Source organism: Podarcis vaucheri (genome assembly GCF_965113315.1).
Source record: "Podarcis vaucheri genome assembly, chromosome: 2".
NCBI lineage: Eukaryota > Metazoa > Chordata > Lepidosauria > Squamata > Lacertidae > Podarcis > Podarcis vaucheri.
Genome location: NC_138760.1, coordinates 102,721,616 through 102,738,555, shown reverse-complemented (window position 1 = coordinate 102,738,555; position 16,940 = coordinate 102,721,616). Strand labels below are relative to the sequence as shown.

Below are 16,940 nucleotides of genomic sequence, written 5' to 3'. Positions count from 1 at the left end.
TTGGCCCCTTTAAGCAAACATGCAGTAATTTATCATAAACAGGCATATTTGGAAACTTTAGCAGGTGCTACTTTTGCAAGGGCGATGGGGTTAACTACCAAAGTTGTATGTAACTTGGATCTTGAGTAGAGTAATTAATCAAGAAATTAGATTCCTCTCCTCTTCTCCAGCCCACATGGAGTGCTGCTTGCCGGTATGCCAGACCAAACAACAGCAAAAAGAGGGAAAATATTTGTAATGAAAGCTTATTGAATAAATATGTTGGGTCTGTAAAAATGATTTCTCTGTTGTAAAGCAAAGGGATTCTTTTTTAAAAATCGTTATTAATCAAGTTTTATTATGCAGTGGAAAAAGGGAGGCAACGGCTGGCTAGGATTACAGTCTTATGTCTATTTAAGTGATTTCAAGATGTGGTATGTTTTTACATGCTTTTGTACAATTCAACAAAAACGTTCTTTTCCACCGTGTTGATTTTAAGAAACCGGCGAGAAAGCAGGCAGGCAAGCAAAATACATGAATTGGAAGGATAAATCTGCTACAGCCTTTCAAAATGTTGTTTTACTAAGTTAGTTTATTTGGTCAAATTCTCCTGACTTTGTTATAGGACTGCTCCCAATTAAATGAAAACCACTCTGACATGCAGTAATAATTTAATTCTTGATTTCTGGGGCTTTTTTGTTTTCTTTTTATTTGTATTTTCTTATTCTTTCTAGAAATAAAAAATCCTAAATCTTACCACACTTCCAACCATTTAAGCATATTATTATTACTGTAATTAAAAAAAGAAAAACTGAAAAAAGAAAATTTGCAAGAGTGTTTCGTGGCCTGATATGGAACTTCTGGGGAATGTAGTGATGCAAGGATCTGGCTGAGCACTATTGGAGATTATGGTTAAACTCCACAGACTTGTGATCTGTGGCAGAATTGCACCCACCCCAATAATTATCGAAAGAACAATTAAACAAAAATATGTCTTATACTTGTTGCCATTCTGAAACTGATTTAATTGTTTTAGCTGAGTTGCAATGATATGTTGCTCACCTGTGTATTATTCAAAGCACTGCTGTCTTAAGCCACTGTTCTTAATGATTTTTATGACAGTTTTATTTAAGTTGCCTTGCAAGGGCTTGGCCCTAAAAAGTCAGCATGGAAATACTGAAGCAAATGAATGAACGCCAGAATAAAATTGAGGGGAAGGGAATAAAAATAGCTCAGATGAAGAATAGATTACTAAAAAGGGTATTTCTGGGTGGAATGATGGTCTGAACTTTGAAAAGTTCTGTATGTGCATTACAAAAAAATGGGTCTAAAATACATCCTTGTCAACAAATTCATGTTAATTAAGAAATTGACCTATACAGTGGTGCCTCGCAAGACGAAATTAATTCGTTTCGCAAGTCTCTTCGTCTTGCGAGTTTTTCGTCTTGCGATGCACGGTTTCCCATAGGAATGCATTGAAAATCAATTAATGCGTTCCTAGGGAAACCGCCTTCAGACCAGGTCTGGGGACAGGCTGTCCCCGGACCTCTTCTGAAGGCTGGGGGGGGGACAAGGGCTTTTCTTCCCACCCACAGCATTTTAAAAACCCCGGGACAGCGGAGGACTTCTCCGCTGTCCGGGCGATCTTAAAATGCTGGCGGGCGGCATTTTAAAATCGCCCCGGGACAGCGGAGGACTTCTCCGCTGTCCGGGGCGATTTAAAAGCCCCTGGGAAGGCGGGCGGGGGGCGCCCCCCGCCCCGCTTCGGAGCAGCGTTCCGAAGCGGGGCGGCTGGGGCAGGTGTTCCCACCCCCCCCGCCCCGCTTCGGAGCAGCGTTCCAAAGCGGGGCGGCTGGGGCAGGTGTTCCCGCCCCCCCACCCCACTTCGGAGCAGCGTTCCAAAGCGGGGTGGCTGGGGCAGGTGTTCCCGCCCCCCCACCCCGCTTCGGAGCAGCGTTCCGAAGCGGGGCATCTGGGGCAGGTGTTCCCGCCCCCCCCCCCGCCTGGCTTCGGAGCACCGGAAAAAGCGATCTCCCCGCAGTCCCTTGCTTCAAAAGAGGTCCGGGGGCAGTGGGAAGCACTTCCCGCTGTCCCCGGACCTGGGGCTGCGGGGAGAAGATCACTTCTCCCCGCCGCCCCTTGCTTCAAAAGAGAAGACCCGCTGTCCCCGGGGCAAGCTTCGTTTTGCGAAGCAAGCCCATAGGGAAATTCGTCTTGCGAGGCAACTCGAAAACGAAAAAACCTTTCGTTTTGCGAGTTTTTCGTCTCGCGAGGCGTTCGTCTTGCGGGGTACCACTGTAATATGGTCCTATTTCCCTCTCAGGGAAAAATATTTTTAATAATAATAATAATAATAATAATAATAATAATAATAATAAATTATTTATATCCTGCCCTTCCCAGCCGAAGCCGGGCTCAGAGTGGCTAACAACAATAAAAGTAACACAGTTTACATAAAATCTCAATCAATTAATTGAAATGCATTCTAAAATCAATTCATAGGCACTTTTCATAGATACTGCCTGGTGGGGTCTAAACTCTGTTTTAAAATGTCACGAGAATGGTTTGGTTGCTAAAAATAAGCTGTCTTTTTGCAGGTATATCAGCTTAAGGAAAGGGGCAAGGAGGAGGAGAATATACCAAAGTCGCTTGTAAGCGTGAACGTTATAATTAACAAAGCTGATCATTTTAGTTTCTGACTGACATGTGACATGTGTGCATTCCCCCCCCCACACACACACATCCAAAGCATCCAACCAGTCAAGTTGCTTTGAGAGATTGGCGTTTCCGGGACAGAAGTGTACCAATATCTGCTTAAATGTCTGATCTTCTATAACAGGGGTCAGCAAAGCTTTTCAGCAGGGGGCTGGTCCACTGTCCCTCAGACCATGTGGTGGGCCAGACTATATTTTGAAGGGGAAAAAATGAACCAATTCCTATGCCCCCAAAATAACCCAGAGATGTATTTTAAATAAAAGGGCACATTCTACTGATGTAAAAACATGCTGACTCCCAGACCATCCGCGGGCCGGATTTAGAAGGCGATGGGGCCGGATCCAGACCCCAGGCTTTAGTTTGCCTACCCATGCTCTATAACTTTGTGCTTGTTTGCCTTTTTATAGGTTGAGTTTTAATTTTAATAAGCATCTGCAGGTATAATAAGTTTTAGGCTGGCATATGATACACACACTTACATGGGAATAGTAAGTCTTACTGAACGCAGTGGCAGTTTCTTTTAAATAGCATATAGGTTTGCTATATGTAACATTAAAATGTAGGTACTTACGAGGGTCTGTTTGCAGTTGTTCCATTTTCCATATGTTGATCCAAAAGTCAGGATAATACAATGGAAAGGTATGCCTGCCTCTACAAATAACTGTTTCAGTTTTTATTTACTCTTTCTCTGTCAGGAAGTAAAAATTAAATTTCTATGTCTCTCCCTTCCCAACCACCCAGTTCCTCACCCACAGAAGCAATTAGCTTACAATGCTTCAAAAGCCGGGGTTGTAAAGTTAACTCAGACGTTGGGGACGGAGTGGATTGATAGAGGAGTGAGAGTGAACTGCATTTCTCCGTAAGTAACATGTAGGGGTTTTTTGGGGGGGTGGTGGAGGAAATAAGGCATTAATGTAATGAAGTTCTCAAGTTAAGAAAATGTAAGAAAGCAAAGTTGTTAGCTAGCAAAACTTCAGTTCCTTAAATAAGGGGGGGAATACTCTCAAGCATAACACAAATGCCAAGTGTGTAGCAAAAAGTCGTCTCTATTGCTGTATATGTTCTGTGATTTTTGAAAAGATTATGCCATTTGATAACAGGTTTTCTAATTTTGTGAAGGGTGGTTTTTAACATTTCTTTCCCAGGTGAAATATTTCCTTGCTACTGTCCAAGTCGTCTGTGGTGAAAGAAAAGGCGTTTGACACTTAACAGACAATACTTAACCCCCCTTCCAGTCCCCCCCCACCCTTCTTTTTACCTCAGACAAATATACAGGCACTTTAAAAGGGGCGTCATTATACTACTATCATTGAAATTCCATTCGGCGGTAGCAATTATAAGTCAGCTTGGTATAATTTTTGTTTTTTATGAAATATATTCATTATCAATTGCATTTTACCTAATTTTTGAAGGCTTAAAGGTGGGAATTTCTGAAAAGGAAATATACAAGACTTGTGTGCATGTGTGTGTGTGTGTGTGTGCGCGCGCGCACACACACACACACACATTTCTTGTCCACACTGAGTACCTGAGCTGTGTGTGTCACACTACGTGCCCTGGGCTCCCCCTAAGCTCCCCCTGTAGCCCTCCAGTATGTTGGAGGACATTGTCTTGTCATCAGTGTAAAGTAAAATTCAACTGTGACTCTGGTGGGCTTCTAGATATTTTTGGAGTGGGAGGGGCACCATCTTCTCCTTTGCCTGAGGCAGGAAAAAAGCCTTGGACTGACCCCCCCCCAGGGCAGCATCTACTGTCCGCCTTTTATTCTCCCAACATCCCCGTCAGCTAGATTAGGCTGAGAGACTGTGGCTGGATCTACACATGGGGGGGGGGGGAGCCCTGCTATAAATAAGTCAGAAATTAAATGGTTATAACCAGTGCTTTTTTTCTAAAAAAAATGTTTAAGGGTGCTCTCATTTTGACTCAAGAAAACCACAATTTTATAGTTCGAATCAGGAAAAATAAATACAGTAAATGGACAAAAGTACAAAGATTCACAAATGTTTAGGGGTATGTATACCTCTGTGTACCCCCCCCCCCCAGAAAAAAGCACTGGTTATAACGAAAAGGGGGGGGGAATTCTATGGAAAATCGCATAGGCAAAGTTTTGGGCTCTACAGTGCCATCTGGTGTTGCATGTTTATAACACAGTTATAGCGTTGCACCATGAGTAATGTAGCTGACTCCACAGGACTGGCTGAAAGTTATCCAGCCAGCTTTGCAGCTGAGTTGGGATTTGAACTTGGGTCTTTTCTAGTCTAAGGCCGAGGCACTGATCATTACACTGCACACTAACTTTCTAATGGACTCCCTGGGCTCCAAAGAGAGCAACTGCACCCAAACAATGCTCCTGGCCACACACATCTCTTTGCTTCACCAACTTCAAATTGGCAACCACCTTACTTTCTTACGCAGACACACACATTGCAGAAGGCTCGTCTCAGACCCCAGCACAGTAGTTGAAATAACCATCCAGTAAAGCTTCATCCATGGATATTGAGAGGTATTAGTATTATCTTGCAAGTCCCTCACTGCCCCTGAAGTGACGTCTAGACAAATCATGGCTGCTTAGACGTACACAACACTGGTATTGCCTTGAATCTAGAACATGTAGAAGTAAAAATAGATGCTAGTTGATTCTGATGAATAACAACCATTGCTACTGAATTTGGGCAAAAAGCAATAATAAGAAGAATATGTTACAATTATGTAACCTAAACTTTTCATCCTATTCAGTGAGGAAAGATGTACTTCCCTTTAAAGGGAAGTGGGCTCTTGACTGTGAAATGTGAGCAGTGGATCTTCAGAGTAAGTGTCAGCTATATATTTTTTTATATATATATATAAATTTTATTATTTATACCCTGCCCATCTGGCTGGGTTTTTCCAGCCACTCTGGGTGGCTCCCAACAGAGAATGAAACTTCAGACATTAAAAACTTCCCTAAACAGGGCTGCCTTCAGAAGTCTTCTAAAAGTCAGATAGTTGTCTATTTCCTTGACATCTGATGGGAGGGTGTTCCACAGGGCGGGCGCCACTACCGAGAAGGCCCTCTGCCGGGTACTACTTCAAAACAAGGCCTGATTATTTTTTATTGATTTGCCTGCATAGTTTTGGGCCACTTACCCCACTCAGAGGCCTTCACAGCATCTAATACAGTGTATCAGAAACATAATAAACTATAAGATCAAACAATGTAGCCAACATGAATACAAATAATAGCACAAGGAGCTACAGAACAACCCCCTACTTCAAAATATAGCGGTGAGACAGAAAGAATATCTTTTTTAAAAAAATCTTTTATTTTCATTCTCCTCTGAATATTTATTGAATTTTATAACAATTAATTCATCATGTCATTTACAATTATTCTCCCTCCCCTCCTATGGTCTTCCCTCCACTCCCCCTCTGCTGAGTTATTTAGTTTTATTTATCGTATCCTGCTTTTCCTACACAAAAATAAAATCCCTTATCATTTCTCTAAAATGTCTGTTACTCAAAGAAAGTTGTGAAAGTTTATTCAAATCCTGCCAGTGAATCCAGTCCATTCTATTGGTTCTGCAAGTAAACTGTAAATGGTTCCCAGACTCTTCTGAAGTCCTTTTTGTCCTCTCATAGTTTGTCTGTTAGCTTAGCCAGTTCTGCATAGCTCATCAGCTTTTCTTGCCATTGTTCCTTTGATGGTATTCCTTCCATCTTCCAATATTGTGCAATCAAGATTCTTGCCGCTATTGTAGCATACATAAATAATGTCCATTTTTCTTTTGGTAGCTCTTGATTTGAGATACCTAACAAAAAGGCTTCAGGGTGTTTGACAAAATTCAATTTAAACATTTTTTTTCAATTCATAGTATATCATTTCCCAATATTTTTTAATGCATTTGCATTTCCACCACATTTGTCTACCTGTTAGAAACCCCGCTTGGTCTCTATGAATATATTTCAAATTTACAAACAACCTTCAAGCAAATAAATATTCCCCCCCATTAATTCCCATAGACTTCCCCCCTCCCCTTTGTGGGTCCTTATGTTAATTTTTTCTCCTGCATCTTTTCTGTTAATACAATTGTATTAAATCTCCATTACAACCAAAGTCTAACATTTAACTACAAGCATCATTTCAATCCTACTAATAATTTTAATAGCTTGCAGTGATTTTAAAGGTAAATTATATAGTTTCCCCATTCCTTCTTAAAATGTTGGTCTTCCTGATTCCTAATTCTTCCGGTCAGTTTTGCCATTTCTGCACAGTCCCATCAGCTTAATCTGCCATTCTTCTCTGGTAGGCACTGTCTCTTCTTTCCATCTCTGTGCTAATATTATCCGGATACTAGGAGACAGAAAGAATATCAACTAGGACCAAACATTTGCAAATTCGGGAATTTTCCTATAGGTCAACATGGCCACCTTTATGTGACTTGGAAAAAAACAACAACTGAAGTGAGGTGTTCAACAGCAGAATCCTAAACTAGAGAAGGAGGGTTTTACTTCTGAGGAAACCTTCTCTACAAAGGCTCGGTGAAGCCATCCAGTTTGGCTTCTGACAATTTCTTTTTGGCTTAGCACACCACTTAAAATTAATGTCCACTTTTGCTGATATGAAGACCATCCAGTTTTTCTTGAGTCATGTTTTCCACCTATCTAGGAACCTGTATGTTCCACCTCAGGATGGAGGCGGATTTAGGTGGCAGGGATACCCCATGTACCTGATTTCTTATCAGTGGAGTCTCTGACGCTCATCAGAAGAGGGGGCAAGGCATTATGGAGGCCGGTGCTGTGCAAGCACACTGGAGGAGCTGAACTACACTCGCACCAGTGCACCCATACACCCTAAGCACCACCATTCCCTCCCAGTAAGTCACAGCGACTCCTCTGTGGGAAAGCTAGTATTGCAGCTCTGCCCCACCAGGTGAACCCCTTATGCCAGCAGAGCCTAGGTGTAACCTGATAAGCACAAAGGTCCAAAAGAACCTCATCGAACGTCTGTGATCTCCTGTTGTTTCCCCACCACCACCACCACCCCAAGTGCTCTGTTTGCCATCTAGCCTGATTAAGAGACCTGTCAAACTCAAAAGCTTGCACAGTTGTTGCCATCTGGTCTAATAAAGGTGTCACCCTAAGATGAGTTTTGGAATTTTACATATGGGCCAACATGCCTACTTGTATTTTTTTTTAAAAAAAAGATTGTTGTGTTCCTGTTGATGGGCCTCCATTATTTACCAGGCAATAAGCACCCTCAGATATGCAGATGACACAACTTTGATGCCAGAAAGTGAGGAAGAATTAAAGAACCTCTTAATAAGGGTGAAAGAGGAGAGTGCAAAATATGATCTGAAGCTCAACAACAACAAAACTAAGATCATGGCCACTGGTCCCATCACCTCCTGGCAAACAGAAGGGGAAGAAATAGAGGCAGTGAGAGATTTTACTTTCTTGGGCTCCATGATCACTGCAGATGGTGACAGCAGTCATGAAATTAAAAGATGCCTGCTTCTTGGGAGAAAAGTGATGACAAACCTAGGCAGCATCTTAAAAAGCAGAGACATCACCTTGCTGACAAAGGTCCGTATAGTTAAAGCTATGGTTTTCCCAGTAGTGATGTATGGAAGTGAGAGCTGGACCATAAAGAAGGTTGATCGCTGAAGAATTGATGCTTTTGAATTATGGTGCTGGAGGAGACTCTTGAGAGTCCCATGGACTGCAAGAAGATCAAACCTATCCATTCTTAAGGAAATCAGCCCTGAGTGCTCACTGGAAGGACAGATCCTGAAGCTGAGGCTCCAATACTTTGGCCACCTCATGAGAAGAGAAGACTCCCTGGAAAAGACCTTGATGTTGGGAAAGATGGAGGGCACAAGGAGAAGGGGACGACAGAGGACGAGATGGTTGGGCAGTGTTCTCAAAGCTACCAGCATGAGTTTGACCAAACTGTGGGAGGCAGTGGAAGCCAGGAGTGCCTGGCGTGCTCTGGTCCATAGGATCACGAAGAGTTGGACACGACTAAACAACAACAACAAGCACTTTGAAGTGATTAGCTCTTTTACCTTGACTGTAATAGCTATATTGGCAGAAGCTTTGACACGTTTCACAGTTTTGTATTATCTAAGTGAATACATGAGCCCCGCATGCACTATTCCCTATGTGTTACATTTTTTTAAAGCTCTACAGGGTTTTAGCAAGAAGTATACAGGCTCCAGCTCCACAAGGAAATGCGTTCCTGAACTATATTTTTTACAAGAGAATCCATATTTATAGCTGTCGGTGCCTAAGGCTTCCTTTAGTAATATCTAATTGCCAGAATTATTGCAGTATGAAAGTGCTAATGCATATATCTTAACTAATGCATATCTGCTTGTGCATTTATGTTTTGTTTCCAGTTATGCATAAAACAACAGAAATGTCCTAATATACGGCACACAATTAGTGGTAGATACAGTGCAGGGATGAGGGAAGACTGGACAAGCTGTTAAAGAGGAAATCATGGGGTCACTTTTACAACAATAGGGCCTCCCAAACTAAACAACCAGGCTGATGAGGAGGAGGATTAATCACTTATACCCCACCCATCTGACTGGGTTGCCCCAGCCACTCTGGGCAGCTTCCAACATAATCAAAAGCACATCAAAACATTAAAAACTTCCTGATACAGGGCTGCTTCAGATGGGTCAGTTGTGTAGTTGCTGATCAGTTTGACATTGGATGGGAAGGCGTTCCACAGGGAGGGTGCCACTACTGAGAAGGCCCTTTGCCTGGTTCCCTGTAACTTCACTTCTTGCAATAAGAGCACCGCCAGAAGGCCCTTGGAGCTGGACCTCGGTGTCTGGGCTTAAAAATGAGGGTGGAGACGCTCCTTCAGTTATACAGGGCCAAAGCCATTTAGGACTTTAAAGGTCAGCACCAACACTTTGAATTTGGGTTTCCTAGGATCCCCAGAAGGATGGGTGAATGTGGCGTAAAGAGGATATTGTGCAGTTTTTGTTTGGGCTAGGCAGTTAGCTTCACAACCCAGAAAATTTGAGCCAGGGGCTCTCCAGATGTTGGTTTGGACTCCAACTCCCATCAGCACGGCAAGTGGTCAGGTACGATGGCCGTGTTAGTCCAACAACATCTGGAGTGATACAGGTCTCCCATTCCTGGTCTGAGAGAAATCTGGGTTTGGGAGTTGGAAGGAGATTGGTTTGTGGGCATGAATAACTTTGTAGGAGGAATGCATGATATGGAGGCTGCCCACTCAATCACACCTCCAGGAAACCAACCGCATTTCCTCACTATGGTTCTGTGATCAAACCAGCTTCTGTGCTCTTGTGAACCACTGACTGTGGTCTCCATCATTGGTAACATCTGCTGCTTTTTTTCTCACCACAGTTAGCCCATGATCATGCCCAAAGGGAATTCAATCACACCATAATGTTCAGTGCCCCCACAGCTCTCTCTCTCTTTTTTACACTTTCTTTTTCTTTTATTTCAAGATTCAAACTTACATTTTTATCACTCAGCAGTTATAATGCTTATTCCAAAATACTCACCCATCCTCAATTTGTATAATCACAGTTATTTACGACTGTGTCTTAAAAATCCATCATATCCAGTTTCTTCCTCTTTAACAGGTATCTTAGTATATTCTATTTTTTCCCCTTAAACTTCAAACCCTGCTGTGGACTTCACATATGGAAATTTAAAAAAAAAATATAGAAAAAGTTTATAGTCCTCCTTGAAAGATTCTAAATGCGTCTCTTATCAGAGCCGTCAGTTTTGCCATCTCTGCATATTCCATGATTTTTATCAGCCATTCTTCCTTTGAGGGTATTCTTTCCTCTTTCCACTTCTGTGCATAAAGATCCCTTGCTGCTGTGGTTAGGTACATACATAAATACAGCTGAAGCTTCCTTTGGAAGCGCACCTTCGGTTCTTGTGTTAACATGTGAATGACAAGGCCAACTGAGAACAGCTGGATTGCGAACGATTATTCTAGCAATCCAAACACTGCTCTCCAATCTGGATCAACAAAATCTGCAAGAGATCTGGAATGCTAAAGTTTTCAGGGTAGGATGAAGCATCTTCACACTGACGGGGGGGGGGCAATAAGTTTTTGTGCCTACAATGGAACCTCTGCTCCCAAACAAACGAAAACCAGAAGTAATTGTTCTGGTTTTTGAATGTTCTTTGGAAGCCGAACGCCTGGCTTCTGATTGGCTGCAAAAAAGCTGCTGCAGCCAATCAGAAGCCGCGCCATGGTTCCGGAACTGTTTCGGGAATCAAACAGACTCCCGGAATGGATTAAGTTCGGGAACCAAGGTTCCACTGTATATGGAACTGGCATAAAAGGACACCAGAGGGAAGAACCAAGGAAAGCCCTATCACTTAAAGGCATCCCAATTAACCAGCATTACCATCCCCATTAAGCAACAGCAGTTGCTCTTAAATATCTCTGGGCTTTTATGTAGTTTCTTGGGAGATGTCCCAATTAAGTGGGTTTTACTGATTAAACACTTCCTGAGTAATTGAAGTGTACTTAAATCATTCAAATTAATAACTCATCTGAAAGAAATCAACTTATACACAGATGGAAACCCCTTTCTCCAAAACACACAAATGCACACACTTTGGGAGAAGAACTCTTGCAACCATTCTAAGGGAGCAGCTGATAAACAGGGCACTCAAAGACCAACATATCCACTGGCATAAAGTGTGGGATCGTTTGGGGGCTACTTGAGTCTTAAATCAACCCGCCATCAGCAGCGAAATGTCAGTTCTGCATCTCCCGTGAAGGGAACCTAGATAGTGTGATAAGCCATTGTTATGCAACAGCATTGCATTCCAGATGAGGCAGAGAATTAACGCCTTGGCACTTGTCACCGCTCAGAATGGTTAAGAGCCAACGCACATTTGCCTAAAAGGGTTTTTCCATCTCCAGCATTAAATTGCCCATCTTGGCACCGAGCCTCTCCCAGAAGATGTGCTGTATACTGGGGCATATCTAATATTTGTATAAGAACCCAAAAGCGTGCTTACAAGCCACTATGTTGTTGTTGTTATTATTTTTCTCGTTTGCTTATTTTTCCAAACCAGAACCGTCCTAAATTATGCTGTCTTTAGAATAAAACGTTCAATTTCCTCCCACCGCCAGCATAATTAAACGAAAGGCCTAAGTTCTACTATGTGGTACTGTGCTCTATAATTTATGAATATCGTAATTAACTTCAGAAATTTCAGTTTTGCTGGGTTTTATTTGCCTGGAGACATTGGCTGCAGCGCTATCCCCAGGACATCTATATGCTCAGAAGGGGTTCCGAGGCCTTCCTTTCAGGAAGCTGGTTGTTGTCCTGCTATTAAGGACGAAATTGAATTTTGTGTTTATTTTACTAAGAAATCCACATATTTTAATCCACATATTTTGAACCAATGTGTGAACCAAACACAGCTATCCTTCAAAAAGCACGCTTGTCTGAATTTTGTGAGGCAGTTCGACAACCAAGCAATAAATATTGATATTCTATTCTAAAAATGCATATCGCAGTGAAAACAACGCATTAAAAGGCAGTATAATAAGAAGAACTGCTTGCAAAAATGTGTACATTTTTCAAAACTGCATACAAAAAAATGTGTTTATTGGGAATAATTCACACTAAAATGCTGATGAACGTTCATGAGGATTTTTTTTTAAAAAAAACAAAACCTTGTGGAAATGTGGAGAACTGAATTTAAGATTGGAAAAGGAGAAATTTAGAGGACTATAATGGATAGGTTTGACGATCCTTTTAGCCTGTTAAATGGAGAGAGGTGGAAAGGTTCATTCAAGCAGTCCTACTTCATCCTATTTTGTTCCCTAGTGGAGAATTGCAAAGATCTTACTGCAGAAACCTCCCGCTCTGTATTGTTTGTTGTGGGGAGAAGCTAAGCTTGCTCTCCCTTCTCCCCACTATACATACTGCTGGGTAGACAGACTTGTCAGAGATGACTGTGCCTCTCCCCCCAGCAAGGGTGCCATTGGACTTTCAGGCAGACGTTCAGGGCCATACTCAGCAGAATTAATAGGAGCTCTTCCCCTTGATTCCAGAGTCTAAAATTACCAAACTGCATCACTGCACACATATACACCCCACCAAATATCTCTGTGTGGTTATTCCTCATTTGAATAAACCCATTCATTTATTTTACTTTTTAAAAAACCTTTTGTATGGTGAAAAGGTAAAGAAACTGAGTAATCTATCTATTTGTTACGCAATTGGTTATTGAATATATCTCCACATAGAAAGAGATGTTGCTTGGATCTGGTTTAAATGATCAAAGCCAGACTGTTTATCTAGTTTCTAATGAATAGAAAATAAAATGATATAGCATGAAGCCTGAGGCCACACCCTGCTAACATTTGCAAATAAAACTGGCACTGAATTGTAATCAGAGATTCACAGGAAATGCTTGAAAAAATGGGATTGGTGTTCCGCCCCCCCCCCCCGCCCCCGTCTCCAAATGTCTACTAAAAGTAAAATAAAATAAAATGGCTGGCCTTCTTTGGATCATCCATCACTACCCCTAGAGCACCTAGCACATTATGATAATTATTATTATTGTTGTTATTCTCATTATTATCAGTGTGATCCAAGCCTAGTATTGTTTCATATTTTGTGTGTGTGTGCATGTGTCTAATATATATGGGGGGAAATGTTGTTGAGTAACAGTAAATGATAAGCCTGTTGATATTCTTTTGCAACTGAAAAATCAAATTGTTTTCGTAGAAAACATGTGCTCGAGTCAAGGGGTTGAGAAGACTGGGATAGGGAACTACTTAGGGAAAATAATATTGTGATTATAATATTACTTTGGAATGCAGGATAGTGCCAGAGGTCAACCGTGTTGCCCTTGTGTGGTATTATTTCTGAATAGCTATCCTGTTTATTGTCAGTTTCAGACTGAAAAGAAAGTCGGATTGTGGAAGAGTGCCCCGGTTAAGCAAAAAAATTAAAACATGTATATGAGAAAGAGAGCAAAGTCTGAACCACATCCATTAAACAATATCGCAAGAGTTTCTTTTAAAACAAAAGTACAAGGCGGGGGTTTCTCGTTCCCAGAATTCAGTGTTTCTAAACCCTGTTTCTTTGGAAGCATAAATTGGGATGAGGATGAAGTTTGAGAACAAAACGGCATTTCGAGACTTTGTTCATTTCATATTTATCACTAGCTTGTTTGCTAATTTTCATTTGCAAGAGGCAATTCTTCCAGCTAACTGGCTGCCTCAATGGGCCACTGATTTCTTTGAAGTGACAGTCTGTAAATATGCATAAAAAAGAGATGCAATTAGCGCGTGTGTGGTTCAGTGCAGTCTGATTTCATTGGCAAGTTTACCCACAGTGTTGATAAGCTACATTATCTAGAAAATTGGCCGCTGAAAAACAGCACCTCTGATTGCCAGCAAAGGTTCCAGATAACAGGGTGCTGAAGAGAAATATAATTGAGGTTGAATATGTTAACCAAGGTGTCACATGTTCCTTAGAAGCACTAATTTATCAGCATGTTGGAATTTTTATTAACATTTGGAATGCATTTCTACCACACTAATGAAGTGGAATTGGCAGCTCAGGTTTTAGTTATTGTCATTTCTGAGAAGTTAAATGTAATTTCTTGTTAGGCCCAGTTATGTAAATATATTTATACAGGGACTGGGGGGGGGGGAGAATTATAACATTTCTCAAAATACAAATATGTTGCTAAGGAGGAGGGTGACAAATCAGTTATTGTTAAAGCCCTAAACACTCACCAAATGTTTATGGAGTGCTGTGGATTCTTTGCCTCTCATTCATATATATTTTTGGGGATATATATATATATATGCAAACATTTCCTGATAAATTCTCTGTCATATTGCAGAGAAGGTGTCTAAGCTGGAAGATATTAGGAGCCAGTTCCTTCAAGCTTTTTACTAACTGACATTTTCTTTTCGGGAAAAGTCCTAGTGAAGGTGAACTTTTATTCTAAAATTAGAAAAGAAAGAAAGAATGGTTATGCCTTCCTCTTGAAATGATAGCACGTGAACCGCCTGCATTCGCTGAACATATTGTAGACCCCCTTTCGCAGTGTCTCCTAATGAATAGAATAATTGCTATGTCCAGTTCCAAAAAATCTATTTGTAGGTAAACGCTCGCAAGTCACTTTCAATTTAGATGATGTGATTGTTTGTGAGGCAAATCTTTCAATTGGGACGTTATGCTAAATAATGTATCGCTAATGTGGAAATAAATGAAGGAGGCAATGATGATACATAAAAACTATATTAGAAAGACATTTAACAGGAATCATGTTTGAAGTTTCTGGTGGCTTTTAGCCAGGGAGGTTTGGAATCTTTCTCATCCTTCGTTTGAAAAGTACCCCCAGGGCTATTTTTGTATTGTTGCAATTTTGTGCTGCAAAAGAAAGAAAGAAAGAAAGTAGCCATAACAAGCCAGTTTGTCTCTTATATGTTTATACAGAGGGATTGTCGAAACACCGCTCATCCATTCTAAGGAGCTGAAACCTCTTGTGCAGTGCTGGCTCACGGACATCCCAGCCGGAAGGCTGGCTCGAGTGACAGACTTGCAAGCTGCCGTCGTATACTTGGCATCTGAAGCTTCAGATTATATGACTGGCCACAACTTAGTCATTGAAGGAGGGCAAAGCTTATGGTAGAAAAGGAATGGAAACGCTCTTTCAATGCATACAGAGGAATGACAGGCACACAGGAAAGACTCCCCTGATCACATTGCAGTTCTGTACGAGTTACGAGTGATCAGCTTCTCTCTTGACATTGTCCATTAATTCCTTCCTCCAAAAAATAGAGCTTTTAATTTCCAAACTGCTATTTTAGACCCAATCTATAGCAGCTCTTGTCTTAACAAAAGTCAGCATGTAGAGGTTTGCTTATTTTAAAAAAATAATCTGCCCTAGACTGAATGCTATACTAGTACACACACACACACACACACACACTGATTTTCCCTCTATCGACACATTCAGTTCAGTAGAGTAAACAGATTGCCACTATGCAAATAATTTTGTACTGAAAAAAATAAAAATAAAGTAGGATCCTATATTTTAGCCAACAGAGAAGACATCCTGTTGCCAGCTTGAATGTTGTGTTTGAATCTTTGCTAAATTACTGCTTCAATTAATCAAGAAAATTTGTTGATACTTCTACTGCAGCTGTAATGTCAAATATAGGGGGGGGGATTGCACAGGGGGTGGGAAGAGAAATGCTTGAAATGCTAAGTTATTCTTGCAGCAGGATTTTGTCTTGAGAAAGTAAACTGAGGATTGACAGTCAATGTTTGTCGGTTTGTGTTGTAGCCCCCGCCCCCCCCAGCTTTAAATGGAAATGATTCCAGCAATTGCTCTAAAAGGTGTTGGGATTGCATTCTGCACTACAAAATTAAAATCTCTTTTCCTTATTCATTTTTGATATTGTTTGTTATTTGCTCTGGTGGTGCTCCATGCTCAGACCACATTTTGTAAGCAGTGGCACGCTTTCCCTTGCACCATAATGCAGAGATAGGCAGTGGAAGAACTGTGTGCTGTCTTCTGTCTTCTTGCCCATGCATCCCATTTTAAAAAACACTGCACAAAGTTTGCATTTTAAATACACATTTTTAAACATAGTGTCTCTCAAAACACACATTTTAAAGTGTAGCTCTGATTTTTGCAGGTGTGCTGAGAACTGCAGCAAAATATTTAGGAAGGCTGATAGCTGGGGGATAAACTAATTTCTAGTCCGGATTTCAGGCCAGGAAGTGAGGATGAGAACGATTGCATTGCAAGGTCGAATTCCTCAAGCATCCTTACTTGTGATGCACCTGTAGGCTGGCAACAGCTCTTGAAATGGTGGGGGAAGCTGTCCATCTGCAGGGCACAGTGGCCCTTCCATTGCCCTTTACTGCTATAAATGTGGAGTTTATATTTTCTTTGCATAAAGTGTTGTATATCTGACAAATCTATGGATGCAGTCCTATGCAAACACCAACATTCATCTGGGATACTAATTTTTGCTCTCAGCAAATGCTGATATGGAGCGGGGCAGATGAGCTGTATTCTTAGCCTAATTTTCCACCCACCTTCATGACTTTCTACTGCCCATCACAAGCTGAGTTGGCTGTTTTTCCTTCCCTGACCCGTTTCTTCTTCCAAACATTACAGTGTGGCCTCTGGAGTCAACAACCTCTTAGTAATTCTTCAAGTGGAACCATTAAAAACTTAAAGCTTTTTCATTGTTTTTCTGGGCT

The 16,940-nt window shown here is 41.3% G+C and overlaps 1 protein-coding gene across 1 annotated transcript in view; it reads left to right on the top strand.

The window, feature by feature from the left end:
- Nucleotides 1-16,116, top strand: part of LOC309524879 (uncharacterized protein) — a 52,845-nt gene extending 36,729 nt beyond the window's left edge. The window contains exons 10-11 of the mRNA XM_082210041.1: nt 3,436-3,553; nt 15,159-16,116. Of these exons, the coding sequence (XP_082066167.1) occupies nt 3,436-3,553; nt 15,159-15,354 (314 nt within the window). The 3' untranslated portion in view covers nt 15,355-16,116. The remainder of the gene's footprint in view (nt 1-3,435; nt 3,554-15,158) is intronic.
- Nucleotides 16,117-16,940: the final 824 nt, after the last annotated feature.